This window comes from Pogona vitticeps, chromosome 6, assembly GCF_051106095.1.
Source record: "Pogona vitticeps strain Pit_001003342236 chromosome 6, PviZW2.1, whole genome shotgun sequence".
Lineage (NCBI taxonomy): Eukaryota > Metazoa > Chordata > Lepidosauria > Squamata > Agamidae > Pogona > Pogona vitticeps.
This window is the reverse complement of record NC_135788.1, coordinates 53,762,315-53,776,440: the sequence shown is the minus strand read 5'-3', so window position 1 is coordinate 53,776,440 and position 14,126 is coordinate 53,762,315. Positions and strand designations below refer to the sequence as shown.

The window sequence follows — 14,126 nt, the reverse complement described above, 5'->3', positions numbered from 1 at the left end:
ATTTGATGCTTTTGAATTGCGGTGCTGGAGGAGGCTCTCGAGAGTCCCCTGGACTGCAAGGAGAACAGACCTATCCATTCTGAAGGAAATCATCCCTGAGTGCTCACTAGAAGGACAGATCCTGAAGCTAAGGCTCCAATACCTTCGTCATCTCATGAGAAAAGAAGACTCCCTGGAAAAGACCCTGAAGCTGCAAAAGAGTGAAGGCAAGAGGAGAAGGGGGCGACAGAGGATGAGATGGTTGGACAGTGTCATCGAAGCAACCAACATGAATTTGACACAACTGCGGGAGGCAGTGGAAGACAGGACGGCCTGGCGTGCTCTGGTCCATGGGGTCACGAAGAGTCGGACACGACTAAACGACAAAGAAAGGATCACCCTATTGGCGATATTAACGGGAGGGTGAGAAGAGTCTGAACTCTAACATCCCCTTGGAAAGATGGGGATGGAACTGAAGCAGGATCACCAGTGGGAAAGAAACAATGTCCACCCCAAAGCCGGCTTGGGAAAGCCCCTAAACAGGCCAATTGGTATAGGATGGGGTTTCCATAGCAACGGAGCACAGCTCCTTCTCACGATCTTGTTTGCGCAGGGCGAGCACATCCGGGTACGAGGCCCAGAACAGGGCGGAGGATAAAGCGCGAGCGAGGCAAGGGGAGAGCGGTGACGAGTGAAAGGGAAGTTCAAAGCCTTATATTCCCTTCCGCGCTATTGCTCACTGTTTCCGGCGTCCCGCTTTGTATCTAAGATACTGAGAAAAAGGCCGGAACAGTCCTATGACCGAAAAAGAGGGAAGGGAGAAAAGGACTGTATTGCTTTCTGGAGTCGTTAGAAATGCTCCCGAGAAGCCCGTCCCTCGCAGACCACATCCCGAGCTTTAGCTGCCCCAGTTCTTTCTCCTCCCACAAGTAGCAGAACGAGCACGACCATCTTCCCCTTGCCGGAAAACGTGTGGCGCCCCTTGGGTCCCGAGAGAAGTGGAGCAGCCCTCAGAGGGGCGAGGCGCAGTCGTCTCGGTTAACGGCGGCGGTAGGGCGTCTCCTTCGCCCCCACCGCGTGTGGACGGTTGTCCGTGGGAGAGGCGCTTCCTTTAAGAGCAGGTCTCAAGCTTCATTCACCTCGGAGCGGGCGGGCGAGCATACCAAGTAAACTAAAAGCAGTGGTAATTCTGAATGACTAATAAGGGTCTTCACTCTGAGGGTTCCCCTCCCCTAACTGACTGACTAGCCTCCGCTCACAGTTCTGGCCGGGGTTTGTCTTCACTTATCCACCACTTTGGGGGAGTTATTTGGCCCCCTCTATTGTGTGCAGCTGAGGGATGAGTTGACTCAAGCTTCAGGCTCCCCAGTCCAGAAATCCCGGCTTGTAAGATAAGGCGTTAGAACCTTTTGTGTGTGCAAATCCTTGGTAAGTTACAAACGTCCAGGGACGCTTTCCTTTGGTGAAGATTGGTCCTTCCTGTCGTCTTTATGGACAAAACTTGTAGTTTTCAGTTTTTCGTTACCAGGTGTTCAAACCGTGAAAATTTTTTTAAGGCAGGGAAGGATGATCCTGGAAAACGTGTATAATAAACAGCTTTTGTCACAGTCTTTCCCAGTACCTCTCACTGTTTGGTGTCACGAGGTTTGTTTGAATAACCTTTTATGTATATTTATTTGTTAGTTTGTCCATATACTGCTTTTCTCCTGTAAGGAATTTAGGGTGATTTGTAAAATGCTATATGTTTCAAATACTTTAATATAGGTTGTGAATGGCACAACTTATTTTTACTGAAGTGTGAACATGTATGACTGGAGCATTATTGAAATGCTGTTTGAAGAATTTAAGGTGTCCGTTCTCAGTGTGCTAAACAACTTGTTTTCCTTTTGTTTTGGAGGTAGTGTTTCATGTCAGAATCAGTAGTTTTAGATCAATGTGCATGATATATCACTATGGAAAACTTTATTTTGTATGAAGAGATTGGAAGAGGAAGCAAGACAGTGGTTTATAAAGGCAGAAGAAAAGGAACCATTAATTTTGTGGCAATTTTGTGCACGGATAAATGCAAAAGAGCTGAAATAACAAACTGGGTAAGAATTAACATTTTGAAGGAAAAAGTAATTTTATTTTGGGCGTGCTCAGAAGGAAGTCCATGGCCAAAAAGACTGCTATGCTAATAGTGTTGCTTGTTGTGAACTCAGGGGGGAGTTTAAAATATTTGTGAATCTTCCTTCTTAGCAAACTATAAGTACTTTATATTCTTGTACTGAACAATTATGAGATTAGTTGTCTCTTCTAGCCCATTCTGACATGTTAAAAGTTTTATGAACACTTTTATAATGTAAACTTGTAAAGCTTATTAGTAATAAGGGGAAAAACATGCTAGGTTATAGGAGGGCTCTAGACCTGTTTCTTTTTTTATTATAAGCCCAGTATTTCACCTAGACATGTTTTTATTTCTGTTTTGCTTTGTCTTCTAGTAACATCAAGTACACCACTCAGTTCAGTTTTAGCCTACGTTTTAGACATATACTGCCACACATATGATACCAAAATTTTATGTTGATCTGGAATAGTTTTGAAATTTAAACAATATTTATTTTCAGCTAGCATTTTAAAGAATCCTATTGAACCTCAAAAAGGGATTGATAATACATAAAAATTGTGAGGGAGGTAAGAGTCTGACATAAAACTATGATTCCCATGAAATCTTTGTGTTCCATACTTGTAGAAAATTGATTCCACCATTGCTGAGTCTTTCTTTCATTGAACCCTCCGCAACTCTTTGCTTGAGAAGTTATGTCTCTCATCTAACAGTAATAATGCTGCACAATTTGACAGGGCAGGGGTGCAATAACTGAACAGGGCAGTTGTATGTGATGATTGTTGCCCTGTCTCCTCCTGTGATTTGGAAAGAAGGAAGCTTTGGAATAGTTATTTTATTCTATTGGTAGTTTCCCGTGAGTTATTTTATAATTATGAGTCTAATTTGTCCCACTGCATTCAGGTTCAACAAGTAAATCCTCTGATAGCTAGGACTAAAGCAAATTGAAGTCAGAATTATTTACAGGGAGTAGTTTGGGCACAAATTCTGTGGATAGACATGTTTCATTTCAGTCCCCCTTCAAAAAGTAATCAGGTTTGAGTAAAATATTGTATATATGCCCCACAAAGCAGGTTTTTAAAAACCTTCTTACATAAGGTTAAATGTTTTGTTAGGTCTGTTCCCATTTCCTTCCTGGGTTAGACCCAGTGGCCTTTTTTGAATTCCATTATTCTATTATAGAAAAAGAGTTCTACTGTATCTTTTTGGCATAAGTACTTGAATGTACAGCGGTGCCTCAACTTATGACCATAATCCGTTCTAGAAGATGGACTTAACTCGAAATGGTCGTAAGTCGAAGCACAATTTCCCATAGGAATGCAGTGAAATGCAATTAATCCGTTCCGGCTGAAATGCAAATGTACAAATGGAGCAGATTGGAAATGCACAGAGAACAAAGGGACAAGGTCAGAAATGTACAGAAAATAAAGGAAAAAGCAAGGGAAGCACGCAGGACCCATCAGAAATGGGGGAAAAATCCAAAAGCAACCAAACCTCCCAAGACCCATCGGAAATGGGGGGAACCCAAAAAACAAACAAACCCCCAAGATCCATCACAACACAGAAACATAACCCCCCAGCCGAAAACCATGCTGCAAAACCACCCAGAACAGTTTTTAAAAAGCAGAAAACAGCACCTTACCTTACCTAATAGGCAATCCCAAGCCTCCCTGCAAACACACACACACTCTCACTGAGAAGCAAAAGCCAGGCAGTCCCTCCTCGATCGATCACACTCACTGTAACCGTAGGGGCGAAAGAGCTACAAAGAAGCAGCCTCTTTCGCCACCTACAGTTAGCAATTTACATTTCTCACCTTTCCCCCGGCTTTTTTCTGTTCATAAGCGGAAGCTCCAGTCACAAATAGAAGCAAAATTTTTTCAACCGGAGCTGTTTGTAAGTTGAATTGGTCATAAGTAGGATGGTCGTAAGTCGAGGCACCACTGTATCTGGTTGGATTCAATTAGTCATGATTTAAATTGGTCTATTCGAAGTATGACTATATCTAGATCTAACACATACTCCTTGTTACTGCATAGGCTTTGCTGGCCCATCATGAGTTCAAACTGTCTCAAGTGTGTGGGTAATCTGTTACAGGTGCGCCTTACTCATGAAATAAGGCACAAGAACATTGTAACATTTCATGAATGGTATGAAACAAGCAACCATCTCTGGCTTGTGGTGGAATTATGCACAGGTAAGAGGATGTTAACCCAACGTTGAGTGAGTGCTACTTAGGATTAACTGTTTTCAGTTTGAAATATAAAAACTAGGATTGGCTAAATAAACCCAAGCTTTAACCCAATAGAATTCTTTGTTTTCCTATGTCATATTGTAAGATTCGATGTTGCATCTCTTTGGAACTTGCATTGTTACCAGAATTTTTCAGTATGTATATGGAGGAGGGTAGCTATCTTGGGAGGTGGGTGAACCGGATAAAGACAGTAAATAGGATAAATCCCTGAAAATGAAAACCTTGGAATATGATTAATTGCACATCTCTACTTTATTCTTTAAAACTTTCTTAGGCACATAAAACAAGTTTCACAGTTCTTTGTGTCATTTCTCCCCCATTCTGGATGAAAACATATCTATAGGTAGTTGAGATGCATTACAGAACTTGGGCAGTTCCCCCATGCCATATTACAGCTGCTTTTAAAGCTTTCCCCACTTTCAAAATATGTTTGCCATTCAGCACTGGGTTTGCTTATTCTAATTCTTTGAGAGAATAAAGTCCAGAGCTTTTTTAGGTAGCAGCTATTAGTAAGAGTTTCCTGAAGCTAGAGTGTAATTTTCCAGTTGGCTCTTTTACCTAATGGACCTATCCTGAATGTTATCTTACGGTAATATATTCAATGCTAACTATGCTAACTAAATATTTGAGAATTTGTATCCTTGCTGTCTTGTCTTCAGTATTGCTTTTAAGGAACAAAAGAGAGAGAGAGAGAGAGAGAGAGAAACTAGTGTCACTCTGATAGAAATTATTATACTAGAAGTGTATCATTTTAATATAAATTATTTACTAGAAGTGTAGAAAAAAGAGATTCAGGGTCTTAAGTGAGAAAATATAAAATAGTCCCATAAATATGAACATTTTGTCCCTTCCTGCCCAGACATGGACCTGTTCTTATCACAAAAGCATACCTTCTCTATGCTTCCAATGGGAACCTAAATCAAGGACTTGGGCTTGTCCTTTGTCCAGATCAGTGGTTCTGAGCCAGGGCTTGATAAATGTCCCAAACCTTTACCTCCTGGATGATTTGTAGATGACTCGGGCCTGGTGTGGGGTTCCATCTGTCTGTTTTTTCAGTTTGATATCTACAGCTAAATGTGACAATGTGTTAATGTAGAAGCAAATGTAAACACAGAAGTTCCTCTAGTGTTATAGCAATTATTCAATTTGTCTTTTTGACATTGTGACTGATTAAGTGTAAATACTTTATAGGTGGATCACTAGAAATGGTAATTGCTCAGGATGAACACTTACCTGAAGATGTTGTGAGAGACTTTGGTATTGATTTGGTAGCTGGACTTCATCATATTCATGAGCTTGGAATTCTTTTCTGTGACCTTACACCTGGAAAGGTAAGAGGTGATGTATTTTGCTTTGATGAGTAATTTCTGGAAATAATCAACTAAATATTGAAAAGCAATAAGTGTAACCTATATTTGTATTTAATGCTGTAGATTCTCTTGGAAGGACCTGGTACTCTAAAGTTCAGTAGTTTCTGTTTGGCTAAAGCAGCAGGTGAAAACATGGAAGATTTTTTCGCTTTAATTGGAACAGAGAAGAGGGGCAGTGATAGTGATGAAAACACAGAACAAAGTCTAAAAAAGAAACTGACAGGTACAGTACTTTGCAATATGTAAAAGAAATAAGTATATTAGTAGAATACACTGATGCAATTAAAACTAGGTGTAGTAGTTTCCATCCCATAATACTTGGAATTGGGGGTGGGTGTTCAGTGACCGTGTCACAGAAAGCTACAGCATTTTATTAAGGCAAATAGTCAGTGATTATGTTTTATCAAAGTTGCATAATGTGAAGCCATCTGGCATTTTCTGATGTAATTCACTGCCATGATTCCCTAATTTCCCTGTGGCCTTCCATGCTTTCTACCTTTGGACACATCCCTCCCTATACAAGTGAGGCTGGGTATAGGAAAGGAGTCACCTATAATATATTTGTTTGGATAGCTGAATATTTGTCAGGCTGCATTCCTGTCTGCTTGTTGCTCTGTGATTATAGGAGTTTTAAGTACGTACATAGTTCTTTGTTAAATGCCAGCAGTCTTTGTATAGGTAATCTGAAATTCCAGTGAGTTTCTGAGCAATGGGTTTAGGATAGAATTGACTTTTGGAGGGGTGTTCATTGCAAAATCAAAGTAAATAGTTCTTCACCTTTTTATGTTGCATACTTTTTTTTGCAGGTTCACTTACGTATGTTGCTCCAGAAGTTATAAAAGGCACTGACTTCTCTGTAGCCAGTGATTTGTGGTCCTTGGGATGTTTGCTGTATGAAATGTTTTCAGGTATTAGTCTTACTAATATAACTAATAGTGTATTAGAGTAAGAATGAAAACTGTAGGTATTAATAACATGAAACATTAAGATGGAAATCATTAATTTAGGGTTGATGATTTTGTGTGACTGCTCTTGCCATCATATTTAATTTTCATACAGACCTGTGAACAGCTGTTTGAAGATGTTAGTATTGAATTAGTAAAGGAAAATAATCAATTTGGTTTGTGAGGTGAAATTTAAATATAATTTTAAGTTCAATGTAGTTGTTGATTTCTGTCTTTCAGTCATTTGAGGTTTTGTTCCATCAATTTAGAGGCTTAATTTACATGTAGAAATAAACCAGGTTGTGGTTTGTATTGTTATATATGCCTCTGCAATCAAAACATGCTTGGGTATGCAGTCACAAACCAAAATTAGAATCAGAGTTTGCAGAAGTTACTTCTTGTACTAGAATTCCCAGAATCTGAAGGCTGTATACTCACTGGCTCTACTGGATGGGGAATTTAGGGATCTGTAGTTCAAGAAAGTAATGTTTGCCAGCTCTGTTTAGCTGCTAGGATTTGTGGTTAGTGTTTGAACTCTGGATTGTTTATTGTTATGATGGTTTATTATTATGCTTGAATCCTAAAACAGACAAATGGAGAAAACAAGTGACTTATTTGGAAACCAGTACAATAAATCGATTGGAGTAACATCCAGTGTGACCACAACCTGCATCCTTATGGTCTTAAAATTCCAAACAATTGACTTTTCTCTATTTGTGCAGCCTTTTTGCTTTTCTAGGTGTTTTTTTTTCTTATTCTTACATAGTTATAAAGGCTACTGAGTCTAATTAGTTGAGAAGTGTATAGGTACAAATGGAAAGGAACAACTGAGTTAGTGTTAAGCATGTGGAGTAACTGGCTTTTTTCTAGCCAAATTTGGGTTCTTGCTGCAGCTCTTCATGTAGGATGACTCATCAAATACAGTCAAAATATGCTTCCTGAGTCTTTTTTTCATGATATGATTATCTTTACAACATACTATTGGGTTATGTGGTTGTTCTCTTCTTTAATTGTGAGAAGTTGGTCCTGCTGTTGCTAAATTTCACAAGAGGAATGTACTGTGTTTCCCCAAAAAGAATACAGGGTCTTATATTAATTTTTGCTCCAGAAAACACATTAGGGCTTATTTTCAGGGAATGTTTTATTTTTTATTTCATGTACAACAACCTACATTTATTCAAATACAGCCATGTCATCTTTTGGTTGCTGCACAATGGTGGAGGACAGGACTTCACTTAACTGGGGATTATTTTTGGGGTAGGACTTATATTATGGGCATCCTGAAAAATCATTTTTGTTGTTTAGTTGTTAAGTCATATCCGACTCTTCGTGACCCCATGGATCAAAGCACGCCAGACCCTCCTGTCTTCCCCTGCCTCCCGGAGTTGGGTCAAATTCATGTTAGTAGCTTCAGTGACACTGTCCAACCATCTCATCCTCTGTCGTCCCCTTCTCCTCTTGCCTTCACACATTCCCAATATCAGGGTCTTTTCCAGGGAATCTTATCTTCTCATGAGATGGCCAAAGTATTGGAGCCTCAGCTTCAGGATCTGTCCTTCCAGTGAACACTCAGGGTTGATTTCCTTCAAAATGGATAGATTTGTTCTCTTTGCAGTCTGGGGGACTTTCAAGAGTCTCCTCCAGCACCACAATTCAAAAGCATCAGTTGTTTGGCCGTCAGCCTTCTTTATGGTCCAGCTCTCACTTCCATACACTACTGCTGGAAAAACCATAGCTTTGACTATGCGGACCTTTGTCAGCAAGGTGATGTCTACTTTTGAAGATGCTGTCTATATTTGTCATCGCTTTCCTCCCAAAAAGCAGTTGTCCTTTAATTTTGTGGCTGCTGTCACCATCTGCAATGATCATGGAGCCCAAGAAAGTAAAATCTGTCACTGCCTCCCTCTCTTCCTCTTCTATTTGCCAGGAGGTGATGGGACCAGTGGCCATGATCTTCGGGTTTTTTTTTGTCTTTTTGTTGTTGTTTTTTTGATGTTAAACTTCAGACCATTTTTGGCACTCTCCTCTTCCACCCTCATTAAGAGGTTCTTTCCTCCTTACTCTTTGCCATCAGAGTGGTATCATCTGCATATCAGAGGTTTATGATATTTCTTCCAGCAATCTTAATTCAGGTTTGGAATTCATCCAGTCCTGCCTTTCACATGACATATTCTGCATATAAGTTAAATATTCAGGGAGACAATATAAAGCCTTGTTGTACTCCTTTCCCAATTTGGAACCCATCAGTTGTTCCATATCCATTTCTAACTTTTGCTTCCTGTCCCACATATAGATTTCTCAAGAGATAGATAAGGTGATCAGGCACTCCCATTTCTTTGAGGTCTTGCCATAGTTTGTTGTGGTCGATACAGTCAAAGACTTTTGCGTAGTCAATGAAGCAGAAATAGATGTTTTTCTGGAATTCTCTGGCTTTCTCCATAATCCAGCACATGGTTGGGTCTTATTTTCAGGGAAACAGGGTAGTGGTATTCTAGGTTTGAAACTGTACATCATATTTTGATTAAAACTGTTGCACATCCTGTAAAGTGAGTGTTTATGAGCTTGTGCCTGTGATAAAACTCAAAATTTGGCACACTGTTCATTATATAATCATTTTTAGAAGATGCCATTTGTAAATTAAGCAATTTCTTCAAGGACAAGGAAATTGCCTTTCTCTAGATATAGATATATATGTCGATTATTACTTACTCAAAATATTTGATTTATAGGACAGTGCCATACATGTTGATTCAAGGGAATTTAGCAGGACTTACTGCTATTTAAATGGGTGCAGTACGCAGTCTAAAGAAATGGTGCTATACATTCGCTATCTTTTGTGCTGGAAAAAATCAGTTAATACAATGATACCCATTTTCCAATGAATATAAAATTGTATATGTATCTATTTCCTTTTCTTACAGTTAACTAATAATGGTTGTGTTGATACATAGAAACATTGTTAATTACTGAGACTTATTTTGATTTTGCTGAAAACTGACCCACTTTTTTGTTCCACACATAGGAAGACCACCATTCTTCTCAGAAAGCCTCACTGAATTAGCAGAGCAGATTTTACATGAAGACCCTTTTCCACTTAGACAGAGAGGTATTATTCTACAGATAGGTGATTTAAATTAAACATTGTCTAAATAATCTATTGTGAGTTGCAAAATGGGACAAAATGCATGTAGCTCTTCTCATATATCAGAACAGCTGTAACCATGAAATGTTTGAGAAGTGTATTTTATATTCTTAGAACAGAACATTCTTATTAGTTTTCATTTTAGGGTTACTGCTTATTTCTTTCTAATGATTTGATATTTACCCACAGTTGTGTTGGTGCAGATAATCTTTATGGCAGATTCTTGGGCAATTGAAAAGTATTGAGATCCAACTCATGATATTATGTAAAAGAGTCTTTAAAAATGGCATGGCTAAAAAGGATCATATCACACCAGCAAATTAATGAGCAGGCATTTTGTTGTGCCAGTTGATGCTTGGGGTCTAGGAAAGGTTAATTGTAATTTCAGTATGGCCAAAGATGTGAAAAGTGTGGCTCATCAACTATAAGAAGGCAGAAGGCAAACACAGGAAATGTATTCATAGTCCCTCATAGGAAGTGTGTGAAGAATTGGAAATAAATGTGTTTCAGTAATGGTAAGAGGTGCCTGAGAAATGGTCAGGGAGTAGAGAAATAATTGTAGTTTAGTTAAGATAATAAATAGTACATAAAAATAGTGACCAGAATGGTGAACCACACAGCCAGACAAAAACAGAAATTCAACGAATGCCAAAGCAGCCAACAGAAACCTACATTATATATTTATTTATTTATTTGATTTATACCCCGCCCATCTGGTCTAAAAGACCACTCTAGGCGGCTTCCAATATAGTAAAAACAGTGAAATAATATAAAAAACACACACAATTACATAAATCATATTGTAATAAACAGAATACAACAATAGAATAGAAAATACATAAGGAGAGAATGAAGAAAAGTCAGATATTAACTGGAGGGAAGGCCTGAATGTATAGCCATGTTTTTAATTGACTTTTAAAAGTGTCCAAAGTGGGGGCCGCGCGGATTAGACACATTGCACTTCATCATCAACCTATCTGAACGCCAACTGTCCCCGGAAGAAACCTCAGTCTTAGCCAAAGGAGGAAACTTTGTAGTCACACCCAGTAAAATTCCTGTGGAAGATATCATTGCCAACATGGAATCAGCATTATATCATCTTCCAGAACAAAAAGCAGAAGAAATAAGAGGTGAAGTGACAAGGATCCTACAAAACAAACCCCCCAAAAAATAACATAACAAGAAAGGAGAGAAATGCCATCAAGTCCCTGAACTCAGACCCGGACATCATCATCCTGCCTGCAGACAAAGGCAATGCCACAGTAATCATAGAAACAGAAGAATACAAGGACAAAATTAGGGAACTTCTAGACCCCACCACCTACAGAAAACTGAAATGGGACCCAACCAACAAAATAACAAAACAAACATGCTGATCAGGAGTTCCTCCTTGCACCCCAATGTCTTTCAACGAACCTGCAAGACAGAAGCTCTCCCACCAAGACTATACGGACTTCCCAAAATCCACAAAGACTCAATTCCACTCAGGCCCATTGTAAGTGCCATCGGCTCCCGAACATATGAATTAGCAAAATATCTAGCCACCCTCCTACAGACCTACATTGGACAAACCTCATCCTACATCAAAGACTCAGGACATTTCACAAACAAGATCAGCACCCTAAAACTCAAGCCTGGGGACAGACTGATTAGCTTTGACGTAGTATGGTACCGATAAAGGACACTCCGACACTCCTCCAGCAGATCTTTCGAGAAGACATCAAGGCCCTTTTCCAAAACTGCCTAAAGACCAGCTACTTTCAGTGGGATAACGAGTTCTACGAACAGACAAAAGGAGTGGCCATGGGGAGCCTCCTCAGCCCAGTTATAGCCAACCTCTACATGGAATATTTTGAAAAACAGGCCCTGGCTTCGGCACCCTTCACACTCACAGTCTGGTTCTGATATGTGGATGACACCTTCGCAGTTTGGAACCACGGTGAAGAAAAACTGGAAGAATTTCTAAACCATCTAAACAGCATCTACCCAAATATTCAATTCACCATGGAAAAAGAAATAGAGGGCCAACTCCCGTTCGTAGATGTTATGGTCATACACAAAACTGACCTCCTATTGGGACACAAGGTCTACAGAAAACCCACCCACACAGACCGGTATCTACACAAAAACTCCAACCACCACCCATGACAGAAAAGAGGCATAATCAAAACACTGGTAGACCATGCAAATCGGAACTGTGAAGCTCAATTTCTCAGCACTGAACTCAACCATCTAAATTCGGCCCTACAGGCAAATGGCTATTCCAAGAATGAAATAAAAAGAGCCATCAAACCAAGAAAACAACACCAAACTGAAGAGGAAAAACAGCCACCCACAAATAAAGTATTTCTGCCATACATCAAAGGGGTCACGGACCACATGAGGAAAGTTTAGAAAAAACACAACCTACAAACATTATTCAGACCCACCACAAAAATACAATAAATGTTACAGTCAGCAAAGGACAAAAGGGACCCCCTCACCACTGCTGGAGTATACCAGATACCTTGCAGTTGTGGATAGGTATATATTGGAACCAGAAAACGCAGCATTCACACCAGAATCAAAGACCACGAGAGACACTGCAGACTAAAACAACCGGAAAAATCAGCAGTAGCTGAACATGCCCTAAAACAAGCTGGAGATGAAATTCTATTTCAAAATACTGAAGTACTGGACAACACCAGCAATCATTATGTTAGACTGCACAGAGAAGCCATTGAAATCCATATCAACAGAACTTCAACAAAAAAGAAGGCCGAAAACTAAACAGAGCCTGGCTTCCAATACTGAATAATACAGCCTGCAAAAGGTCAATGAACTCTACCCAGCCACAAGGACCAGGGATCATTGCACAAAGAAGATCAGCTAGTTTCACTGATTTAAGTTCAATGGTACTGTGAGACTGCTGTTATTTAGCAAGTTTCTGCTTGTATTTCTTCTTGTGCACAAGGCACACAGCAAGAGATATGAATGGCAGTTTCCTGAATAGCAGGAATCTATATAACTGCACTTACTTCGACACAATTAACCAATAGGATTCTGGCCATTGTTTTCTTATGTATATGTTTAAAACTTGCTGTGATGACAAGCTGAAGACTAGATCTGCAAATATGGTTGCATGCTGAACCTATTAGTGCTGTTTCTGTAAATCTGATAGATTCAGGGTAAGATATGAAAAAATCCCTTTTAATCATTATGCAATTGAGTTTATTGCTGTGTTTATTATCCCACTGAAGCAGTGTCCTTTCTCATGGAGTCGAAAGAAATTAACAGGAAAAATTGTGACACATGTTTCAGTAGTAGTAAGACACTGTCAGCAAATTCATGCCTTTTGGTCACAGATGTAGGGATTGTAATTCCATAATCCCCTTATTGATTGATTGATTGATTGCCCAGTTAGTGAATTCAAACCATTTTAGGTGTGTATAAACAAGGAAGACTCCATTACCTCACCTTACTTCATTCTCATAAATAATAATGTGCCATCAAGTCAATATTGACTTTTGGCAAGCTTTTTGAGGGTTTTCTAGGTAGAAAACACTCAGATATAGTTTACTGTTCTCTTCTTCTGGAGGCATCTTGGGACTGTGCAGCTTGCCCAAGGTCACACAGACTGACTGTACTCACAGGAGGCTCAGTGGGGAATTAAACTCCCAACCTCTGGTCTGCAGCTAGATACCTAAACAACTGAGCTATCCAGCCATAGTAACATAATAAAAGTAACTATACCCTGTTTCTCTGAAAATAAGACCTAACCTGAAAATAAGCCCTAGTATGATTTTTCAGGATGCTCGTAATATAAGCCCTACCCCCAAAATAAGCCCTAGTTAAGTGAAAGCCCGCCCTCCACCACTGTACAGCAACCAGAAGATGACATGGCTGTACAGTATTTGAATAAAACTTAGATTGTTGTACATGAAAAAAATAAAATATCCCCTGAAAATAAGTCCCACTGCTTTTTTTGGAGCAAAAATTAATATAAGACCCTATCTTATTTTCGGGGAAACATGGCATAACTGACTTGAGTGTGGTAATCTACAGAAACTGAGGTTCAAATGTTAATATTAACATAATTTGAGGGTAAGATGTCCTTAAAAACTGCCTTATATTATTCTGTTTCGAGTAATTTCTTGAATATTGAGACAGATTGAGCCTGGTAGTTTATTCCATGAAGTGGGGCTATTACAGTGGATCCTCGACTTACGGAATTAATCCGTATTGGAACAGTGGCCACAGGTTGAAAAGTCCGTAGGTCGAGGATCCATTTCCCATAGGAATGCATTGAAAATCATTTAATCCGTTCGAGGCAAAGAAAAAAAAATCCCGGGCT

The 14,126-nt window shown here is 39.5% G+C and overlaps 1 protein-coding gene across 15 annotated transcripts in view; it reads left to right on the top strand.

Annotated features, from left to right (window-relative positions):
* Positions 1–968: 968 nt before the first annotated feature.
* Positions 969–14,126, top strand: part of ULK4 (unc-51 like kinase 4) — a 596,488-nt gene continuing 583,330 nt past the window's right edge. For 5 of the 15 annotated variants that reach the window (XM_073003536.2, XM_073003535.2, XM_073003528.2 and 2 more), the window contains exons 1-7: positions 969–1,100; positions 1,881–2,069; positions 4,181–4,280; positions 5,529–5,668; positions 5,771–5,930; positions 6,514–6,615; positions 9,674–9,775. In XM_073003536.2, coding sequence (XP_072859637.2) covers positions 1,932–2,069; positions 4,181–4,280; positions 5,529–5,668; positions 5,771–5,930; positions 6,514–6,615; positions 9,674–9,775 — 742 coding nt within the window. In that variant the 5' untranslated portion in view covers positions 969–1,100; positions 1,881–1,931. Of the gene's footprint in view, positions 1,408–1,876; positions 2,070–4,180; positions 4,281–5,528; positions 5,669–5,770; positions 5,931–6,513; positions 6,616–9,673; positions 9,776–14,126 lie in introns of all 15 variants that reach the window. The other 10 variants (XM_078377379.1, XM_078377378.1, XM_073003534.2 and 7 more) reach the window with 7 other exon arrangements.